The sequence below is a fragment of the Episyrphus balteatus genome, chromosome 3 (assembly GCF_945859705.1).
Source record: "Episyrphus balteatus chromosome 3, idEpiBalt1.1, whole genome shotgun sequence".
In the NCBI taxonomy this organism is placed as follows: Eukaryota; Metazoa; Arthropoda; class Insecta; order Diptera; family Syrphidae; genus Episyrphus; species Episyrphus balteatus.
In genome coordinates this window covers 73,312,198-73,322,813 of record NC_079136.1, presented here as the reverse complement: position 1 = coordinate 73,322,813, position 10,616 = coordinate 73,312,198, and the positions used below count along the sequence as shown (strand labels likewise).

At 34.0% G+C, this 10,616-nt stretch overlaps 1 protein-coding gene across 1 annotated transcript; it reads right to left on the bottom strand.

The window, feature by feature from the left end:
• Positions 1-3,488: 3,488 nt before the first annotated feature.
• On the bottom strand, positions 3,489-4,920 carry LOC129916092 (ras-related protein Rab6). The gene is made up of 3 exons (XM_055995874.1): positions 4,851-4,920; positions 4,719-4,782; positions 3,489-4,651 (listed from the first exon to the last, which is right to left on the bottom strand). The coding sequence occupies exon 3, from the start codon at positions 4,353-4,355 to the stop codon at positions 3,726-3,728; it is 630 nt and encodes a 209-aa protein (XP_055851849.1). The 5' UTR covers positions 4,356-4,651; positions 4,719-4,782; positions 4,851-4,920; the 3' UTR covers positions 3,489-3,725.
• Between the last annotated feature and the right edge of the window lie 5,696 nt (positions 4,921-10,616).

Sequence of the window (10,616 nt, the reverse complement as noted above, 5' to 3'; positions counted from 1 at the left end):
GTTGAATAGTACTTGCACAATCGCTTTGACTTTATTTCTTGTAATTTTTTCTTATTTTGAAGCTGAATAATCGCCCGAAAAGTAATCAAAATAAAAAAAAGCCAAATGTATAATCAGCTGATCACTCGGATACCTGAGGTATCGTATACCAGAAATTCTGGGATACCTTCAGATTATTTTTTGACAGAAAATGGTTCGTTTCCTTGCTAATTTTTAACATTGTTTACAACAACAAAAAGCTATCCGATAGCTTTATGTTAGCTCTTTGAACGTGCCCATTATTATAGGACTAGGTGAAGATGGACCAGAAATGTCCAGTTTATATGATAGCAATTCATAACCTAGAATTCTATTCACATCTTTTCATTTGTATAATTGGGCAGTAAATATCTTATTTTTATTTTTCAATTATTTTGTAGTCGTCACCATAGAAATCATTAATAAACCAATTCAGATTTTTCGTTGGTTTATTTTTTTCTCTAGCATTTCTTTCATTCAAACAAGCATGATTTGTTGTTATTTTTGAGTTGATTTGTCGCAATGAGCAAATAAAATTGAGTTTTTTGTTTATTTGTTCTCAATTTTATTGGAAGGGAGAAAATAAACTCATGTCGTTTTCGATTGGTTTCACTCGAGGATTCACTCGTTCTGAAATCCAATAAAACGGTTTGAAGCACTTCCACTCAATTCTGTTTTTTTTGCGTTTGTGTAAAATTTTAAATGTCAAAAATTTGAATTAATATTTTTTCTGGCAAACGAATGACATGGTATTAAAGTTGAAAAATTATAATTATGAGGACGACGACGAAGAAGATAATGATAATAAATAGTTCCAACGCTTTAATGCACATATTTCTATTTTTTTTTATTAATTTCAATTTCAAAAAACAATTAATTCTTGAATTAAAAAAAAAAACACTGATTGAGTTTTTTTTTGACATTTGAAAATTCATGTATTAGTATTTCTTGAGTGGATTCTGATTTGAAATCGAGAAGAGAATTCTTCTTCTCAGAATCGTTATTGCTGTCATTTTCATGCCAATAAAATGGTTTCAGAAGGCTTCTGAATGATTCCGGACGATTCCGGAGAGCCAATCGAAAACGACATCAGAGTCAGGACTTTTGATTTGAAACGACCTATAAAATAAAATCTCTAAACCAACAAATAAAAAACTTTTGTTTATCCTTAGCAATCATTTGTTGTTGTTTCCCGTGCCAAATATTACTGAGCTAAGTACTGAGTTACCAAAATTTTAATCGATTAAGTACCTAAATTGCTAAAGCCATTTCAGTAAGTTAAACCAAAAAGCGGACTGATTTTTAACTAAGTAACTTACTAAATGGCCTTAGAAATTTACTAAATCGTTTAATTTGCGCTAATAATAGCGTTTTCGTTTGGTCGTCCGGGACTCTCCGGAATTCATTCGAACGATTCTGAAACTGTTCGCTTCGCATTCAATGACAGTTCTAATTCTGAAAAGAAAAGAAAATCGATTCCGAAGTTTGAGGCAGAATCAAAACGAGAATCACGCACCCATGTTCACACTTAAGACGTCAAAGTAATGGAATGTTTTTTTTGTTCTTCATTTCTGAATATTGAGATTTTTTACTATTCCAAACTTTAAATTATATTGAAATAAAGTAAAGAAAACAAAAAAAAAACGATAACTTTTTATGGAATGAACAAATTAACAAAAATAAAACTTTCATCAGGCGTTCGGATTATTTGGCGTTTCACAAATACAAAAAACCCCAAAACTTTAGAATCAAAAAGAAGTATCCAAGTTTGTTCGTTTGGAATTCCGGATCGGACAGTTCCGGATCGTTCTAAGAATAACCAAACGAAAACGCTATAACTTTATTTAAAACAATTTTTTTTTTAATTAAGCAAGTTTCTGTTTTTTTAATTTTGATCATTTAAGGTGAGGGTTCAAAGTGTTTTTTTTTCACGAAAGCTGAAAATGAAAAATTTACAAAAAATTAATATAGTACCTAAAAACTTAGTAGGTACATACTACATAATTTTCGCAGTATTTTTTCCTATCAGGTAAGAAAATAAACTTCCGCCATTTTGTTTTATGATTTGTTTTGCATGGGTTAGTGGGTAAAAAATATTTTATCCATAGTCAACAAATTTGTTTTGATTATTTTTTTTTTGCTTCCTAGGGTCACTCTGGCGTATGTGTAACTTTTTTATATTGAAATATCTTATGTTGGTTAATACAAATTGTAAAATATGGCAAGTAATTTTTTGTATTTGTTAGAGCGAGGCGAGATTTTTTCTTGGTCAATTAAATCGTAAGCGATTTGGGAATGTTACGATTTTTGGGGTAATTTTTTATTTTTCACAGGAAATGGAAGAATGTTGTGAAAAGAGGGAAATTATTTGGCCAACATCGAAAACTGGAAATGAATTTCACTCATCGTCTCGCAATATGTATTGTGAATCAGGAAATATTCGTTATACCTATTTTAGATAATTTTTGAAATTTTAATAGAGTAATCCTGCAGTTTGTAACACCTCATATTTTTTTCTCATACGTCATAGCGATAGGTAGCGGGTTTGTCGAAAACTTTAATACCTAATTTTTCGCACTTGCGAAATTCAAATTTGGTACACAATCTTTGATATAGTTTTTGGAAATATGTATGTCGGTTTGTGTGGCAATAGAAGTTGTAAATTAAATTTCCTATATGTATTTTATTTGGATCCCGGTTTTTTTAAGATAAATTTGTATGTATATATTTGTGAAATAACTCAGCTCTTTCGTCTAGTTGTTATTATGTACTTAAGTATTTGAATCTTTAAAAACAGAAATTGTTACTTACTTTAGTATTAATGAACTCTGAATAAAAAAAAAAATGTATTGTCAATTCATATCCACAAAAAAAAAGTAAGGCCTTTTAGCAGACGGTGGTTCGATAAACAATTTCGTTGTCATATTCAATCGAACTAGGGTGTATTTGAATATTTTCGCCAAGTCATGATTTTTTGCTTTCAAAATCTACCTCTACCTAAACCCAATTACTTAATTTTGTATATGAAGTAACAATCTATTACTCATTGATCCATATAATAGAAGAAAGTTACTAAACAAAAAAAAGCTGAGCCACCCACTATCGATGAAAGTTGTCTTTTACTTAGGTAAGACATTTTAGGAAAAAAGTTTATTATCTATCAAAAAAAAAAAAAAAAATTAGGTTAAACGAGAGTTTCCTATTTAGTCGCAGGTCTCGGCGCTGCATTGATACCTAGTCCATCAGGAATAAAATTGAAATTTTACTGCTACTAATGCTGTTTCACATCTCAAACATTTATCACCTTTGGGAGCAGAAAGAAATTCTATATAAAATTAAGTACAAATAAAATAAGAGGAGGAGGATCACAAATATATGTGTACAATTACTGTCCATCTCTTCTGAACCAAGGACGAGAAATTATGTTCATATGTGTTAGTGTAAAAAGAACATAAAATACAAACACAATCTTATGTTTAAGAGCATTAATTTTTTTTACGGTATAATACTTTTTTATCTTTGAATTTTTCCGTTTTTCATGAATTATCTTTATTTGCTCCTTAAATGTGCTTAAAATTTAATTGAATTTTAATGTTTTTTTTTTTTTTGTTGTTGGTTGTTTTGTTTATCAAGCGAACATATATTTAAATATATAAAAAAGTAAAAAGAATAAGAATACTAGCAATGTTTTTTTATTTTCGTAATGTTTAGCAAGCGCAGCCTCCTTCTGGATCTTTTGTTTCATGTGGGGAATCTTTAAGTACAACCTCCTGCATATCTTCAGGAGGTTTATTATCCATAGAATCCATACCAGGCAGAGCAGCAGCAACTCTTCTAAATAACTGCTTTACATTATAACCAGCTTTAGCGCTAGTCTCAATAAACATCACGTTTAGCTCTTTTGCTTTGCGTTCGCCCTCTTCGGTGGAGACTTGTCGCTTATCCGACAAGTCAGTCTTGTTGCCTACCAACATGATAATGACGTCGCTGCCGCGTTCGGTGCGGACATCGTCAATCCACTTGGAGGTTTGATGGAACGAATTCGCATTTGTTATATCATAAACGACAACAGCTACAGTGGAATCACGAATGTAAGATGGAATGAGGGATCGAAAGCGCTCCTGGCCGGCAGTGTCCCAGAGCTGGAGACGAACCGTTCGATCTTCCAAGTACATGGTTTTCGATAGAAAATCGATGCCAATGGTTGCTTGGTAAGTGTTGTCGAAGCTGTCATACATAAAACGGGTGATGAGGGAAGTTTTGCCTACACTTTGTTCGCCGAGGAAAACCAATTTAAATTTTCTCAAGGGATTACCAAAGTCACCGGATGAAGACATTTTTTGAGTGGTTTTTTTTCTTCTTCTAGATTTTTTTAATAAATTATTTCGTTTTCTGAGGACTTTTTTGTTTTCTTTTGTCCTTTTTGTGATTTCTTTTTTTGTTCTTTTTTTGACGATAATAAACCTTTTTTCACCTCGTCACAAATCACGCAAACATTTAACTCTTTTTTTTTACGAGGAGGGCGCAGTTTTTTGGTTTCTTGTTCGTGTTCGTCTTTGCCGAGAGAAAAAGTCGATAGAACTTTTCGCCTACGTACACACCAAACCACTCACTCACGAAGAAAGGGAGAACTCTAGAAAAAATAGATGTTATCATTAAAACTGATGATGTTTTTTTTGTAATAATACTCTTTTCAATACCTTTATCGGATATTTTGACAAATTTTCTTATTAAACTTGACTTGAAATTAATAGATTATTATTTCTAGAAGAAAAAGAAAAATTAATAATTAATTAAATAATTATTTGTTGGGAAAGTTGTGTGTTGTATACTTTTTTAAAAACGGCAGAAGAATAAAGTGAGTCACACAAATCTATATTTTTTTTTTTTTGGGTGGAGAGAAGAGGGGTAAAGTTGACGTTTTGTGATGACAACTCTTGACGTTTTTTTTTTTTTTTTATATGACATTTTAAGGTTTTGTATACATTGGTATTGTTTTGGATTTTGAATGCATTCAGGGACTATAAAAAATCTCCAAAGTCAACAATGAAAATTCGGGATTTTTTAAAATCAATTTTTGTATTTTCTTTAGGGGTATTGGGCGCATTCACGAATCTAGTGACAACGTAGTCGACTCGTTCTGATTGGCTGAAAACAACTAAAAAATTAGTTAAAATTTCCCCTTCGACGTAGTGTAAAAATTTCGACTTCAAAGTTAGTTGACATTAATTTGTCAGCTGCCTACTAGGCATGATAAACAGTTTTAGCCATATTTATAAAATAATCTTAAATGTTGTTTAACGTTAAACAAACTCTAAATAGCTTTTAAGTACAAAATGTGTATTTATAAGGGGTATTCACGATCCGATGCAACTGGTCTTGTATCATTGTAAAAGTGCAAAAGTGTAAAATCTTACAACACTACAACAACAAAATATAAGGGGTATTCACGATCCGATGCAACTGGTCTTGTATCATTGCAAAAGTGCAAAAGTGTAAAATCTTACAACACTACAACAACAAAATATACGGATTAAAATTTTACAACAGTCTTGCACTTTTGCTATACCCTAGACCTATTGCAAAATAAAAATACAATAGAGTAAAATTATTTTTGACAGATGGCAGCCCACCGGTGAGTGACGGCCGTCGCGTCGCCCATGATAAACAGTTTGTCTTTTTTATTCTGTTTATTATGGTTGTCGGCTTGTCGGTACTCATGTCCCGCAATTTAGTTTCTTTTGATGCAAAATAATTTGTGAAAATTAATTAACCCGCACAAAACAAAGAATTAAATTATAAAAAATGGAAAAAAAAGAAGTAGCAACAGTGGAGGAACAACCCTGTTAAAAAAAAAAAACATCATGGATTTCATTCATGCTTCAATGTTTACTATAGATAAGAAAAGGGGCGTTCACGATCAATTGTAAAAAAATAAAATTTTACATTTTTACTCGGCCTGTTGCACCAGATCGTGAATACCCCTATAAAAAAATTTTCACATTTAAGCAACGTTGCTTAACGATTGCTTAACTTAAACGCCATTCACCGCGTTTAGAGCTTGCTTAGAGCCATTTTAAGATTGATTTGACCAGATATGAATTATTAATAAGATCGTGAGCTCAGTACCATGGTAATAATTTATCTAGGGTATGGGGTGAAGGCGTATGAAATTATTCCCTAAAAGGAGTTTGAATTTAAAATTAAAATTAAAGAATGTTAAAAACAATTTAAAATGGTTAATACAAATAAAAAAAATCAATGCTCTCTGACTTTGCTCTGTGCATTTTATTAAGGAACCCGACGAAAGCAAAATCATCGTCAACGACCTAAAGTGTTTTTTTTTGCAGTCAAGCCTGGTACGCTGCTCGCGCTAAATTTTAGCTGAGATAAAATTCCCATACAAGTTATCGATAACTTGTATGGGATCCATTTTATCTCGGCTAAAATTTTTCGATAATTTGTATGGGAGCTAAAATTTAGCGCGAGCAGCGTACCAGGCTTCAAGGTTGAAAATTTTTGTTTGGTAGCGGTACGGGTAATTGTATGAACAAAATTGAACATCTGAACGTTGAAGTGTCAGTTTGGAATTTTTTTCATACAGGCTTGGCCACACCGGAGGGTATGCGGTATAGCGGTAACGATATTTGTACTAAAAAAATTCCACACCTGAACGTTGATGTGTCAGTTTGGAATTTTGTTCATACAAGTACCCTCACCGCTACCCGTACCGCTACCGCATACCCTCCAATGTGGCCAAGCCTTAAAGGCTTGGCCACACCGGAGGGTATGCGGTAGAGGTACGGGTAGCGGTAACGATATTTGTATGAAAAAAATTCCACATCTGAACGTTGATATGTCAGTTTGGAATTTTTTTCATACAAGTACCGTTACCTCTACCCGTACCGCTACCGCATACCCTCCGGTGTGGCCAAGCCTTAAGGCTTGGCCACACCGGAGGGTACGCGGTAGCGGTACGGGTAGCGGCAACGATATTTGTATTAAAAAAATTCCACACCCGAACGTTGATGTGTCAGTTTGGAATTTTTTCCATACAAATACCCGTACCGTTACCTGTACCTCTACCGCGTACCCTCCGGTGTGGCCAAGCCTTTACAAGTACCCGTACCGCTACCGCATGTACCCTTCGGTGTGGCCAAGCCTTTAAGGCTTGGCCACACCGGAGGGTACGCGGTAGAGGTACAGGTAACGGTACGGGTATTTGTATGGAAAAAATTCCAAACTGACACATCAACGTTCGGGTGTGGAATTTTTTTAATACAAATATCGTTGCCGCTACCCGTACCGCTACCGCGTACCCTCCGGTGTGGCCAAGCCTTTAAGGCTTGGCCACACCGGAGGGTATGCGGTAGCGGTACGGGTAGAGGTAACGGTACTTGTATGAAAAAAATTCCAAACTGACATATCAACGTTCAGATGTGGAATTTTTTCATACAAATATCGTTACCGCTACCCGTACCTCTACCGCATACCCTCCGGTGTGGCCAAGCCTTTACTCTTCATTTAATCTTGACTTTTGCGTCTTCGTGTAGAAGCAGACTAACAAATTGAATACTCGAGATATAATTTATGTCGGAAATTGTGTGTGATTGTCTTCTTATTTGCAAATTCACTGTATGTATGTATTATGATATCTAGTTTTACTTGCACTTTGTTTTTGGTTAGATTTTTATTACCCCGTTTGTATGGCGATTTGAATCCGAATTGAATCAGGATTTAGGTCTATATATACCTGAATCGAATTGAATCCGGATTTGTCGATCCGATCCGACTCGGGAAGCTGAATCGAATCAAAAATATGCATATATACCAAACGAATTGAATACTCGAGATATAATTTATGGTGGAAATTGTGTGTGATTGTCTTCTTATTTGCAAATTTTACTGTATGTATGTATTATGATATCTAGTTTTACTTGCACTTTGTTTTTGGTTAGATTTTTCTATTTTACTGCAAATATATTTAAAAGAAAAATTGTGTTTTCGATTCTATTTCAATTCGATTCCTCGATCTGGTACTTCCATATACCTGGATCGAAATTTCGATTCAGTTTCAATTCGATCTTTAAATCGGTCATACAAACGGGGTATATATTTTAAGCCTGGTACGGTGCTCGCGCTAAATTTTAGCTCCCATACAAATTATCGAAAATTTTTAGCCGAGATAAAATGGATCCCATACAAGTTATCGATAACTTGTATGGGAATTTTATCTCAGCTAAAATTTAGCGCGAGCAGCGTACCAGGCTTTATAGTCTAAGAGCCCAGAGCAGATTTTGGGAGTTTTTGGATAACCGAAAATGGGTCAAATGTATGTGTAGGTAATAGCGTCCTGATGAAGAATTCGAAAGTCTGGCAGGTTTATTTCACGGCATTCTATGGTTTATGGGGAGTTGAAAAATGCATTTTTTCCGATTTTTGTGTCGAGTATATAACCACTTTAATTCATATAGAGCCGATAGAGGGCGATACCTTGATTGCAAAAAGTTCGGTCCCAGACGTTTTATTCGCGGCATTACCCCCGCCAGACGTCCTTGAAGATTCGCGAAATGGCGATTTTCATACAAAAGTCAGAATATTATTTTTTGCAAGATATATAACCGTCTGGTGGTACCAATTAAAAAATCATAACTACCCCCTGATAGAAAATAAATTAGTGCCAGACGTTTTAAATACGGCATTACCCCCGCCAGACGTCCTTGAAGAGTCGCGAAATGGCGATTTTCATACAAAAGTTAGAATATTATTTTTTACAAGATATATAACCGTCTGGTGGTACCTATTAAAAAATCACCACTACCCCCTGATATAAAATAAATTAGTGCCAAACGTTTTAACCACGGTATTATCCTATTTCAGGACTCTTCAAGGACGTCTGGCGGGGGTAATGCCGTGGTTAAAACGTCTGGCACTAATTTATTTTCTATCAAGGGTTAGTGGTTATTTTTTAATAGGTACCACCAGACGGTTATATATCTTGTAAAAAATAATATTCTAACTTTTGTATGAAAATCGCCATTTCGCGACTCTTCAAGGACGTCTGGCGGGGGTAATGCCGTATTTAAAACGTCTGGCACTAATTTATTTTCTATCAGGGGGTAGTTATGATTTTTTAATTGGTACCACCAGACGGTTATATATCTTGCAAAAAATAATATTCTGACTTTTGTATGAAAATCGCCATTTCGCGAATCTTCAAGGACGTCTGGCGGGGGTAATGCCGTATTTAAAACGTCTGGCACTAATTTATTTTCTATCAGGGGGTAGTTATGATTTTTTAATTGGTACCACCAGACGGTTATATATCTTGCAAAAAATAATATTCTGACTTTTGTATGAAAATCGCCATTTCGCGACTCTTCAAGGACGTCTGGCGGGGGTAATGCCGTGGTTAAAACGTCTGGCACTAATTTATTTTATATCAGGGGGTAGTGGTGATTTTTTAATAGGTACCACCAGACGGTTATATATCTTGCAAAAAATAATATTCTGACTTTTGTATGAAAATCGCTATTTCAGGACTTTTCAAGGACGTCTGGCGGGGGTAATGCCGTGGTTAAAACGTCTGGCACTAATTGATTTTATATCAGGGGGTAGTGGTGATTTTTTAATAGGTACCACCAGACGGTTATATATCTTGCAAAAAATAATATTCTGACTTTTGTATGAAAATCGCCATTTCGCGACTCTTCAAGGACGTCTGGCGGGGGTAATGCCGTGGTTAAAACGTCTGGCACTAATTTATTTTCTATCAAGGGTTAGTGGTTATTTTTTAATAGGTACCACCAGACGGTTATATATCTTGTAAAAAATAATATTCTAACTTTTGTATGAAAATCGCCATTTCGCGACTCTTCAAGGACGTCTGGCGGGGGTAATGCCGTGGTTAAAACGTCTGGCACTAATTTATTTTATATCAGGGGGTAGTGGTGATTTTTTAATAGGTACCACCAGACGGTTATACAGGGTGTCCCACAGTCACCGCCCCAAACGAAAACCATGGATTCCTGAGGTCATTTTAAGTTGAAAAACTTATGAGGTAATTTTCTCGTTTTCGTCCCGTTTTCGAGTTACCACGGTTTTTATGATTTTTGTTCTCTTTTCCCTTATCTGGCTTTATCTTTGCCAAACTACGTTTGATTTGAAAAATTTTTTTTACAACCAATCAAGAATTTATTACAGTTTTAGTTTGTCTCAAAACTTTTTTTTCTGCGGACAACCGTTTCTCCACAATTTTGCATCAAACACAATTTTCTTCGTTTTTTAAGTTGTTTTTTACACTTTCATATCATTTAAGTCAAAAAAAACACGTTAATGAGTATTAATTTTTTGTGCTTTTTATTAAAGCCCATTTTATTTTCATAAAAAAATAAGTTTTATTTCATAAAAAAGGCTACTGAAATTAATTAAAAAAAATAAACAAACTGAGTGAATTAAAAAAAAAAATAATTTTTAAATACAAAATTAATTTAAATGAATTAAAACTTTTTCTGAGCTTTATTTATTTGTTCTTTTCTTAACCACAATAGTTCAGAAAAAGTTTTTAATTCATTTAAATTAATTTTTTATTTAAAAAT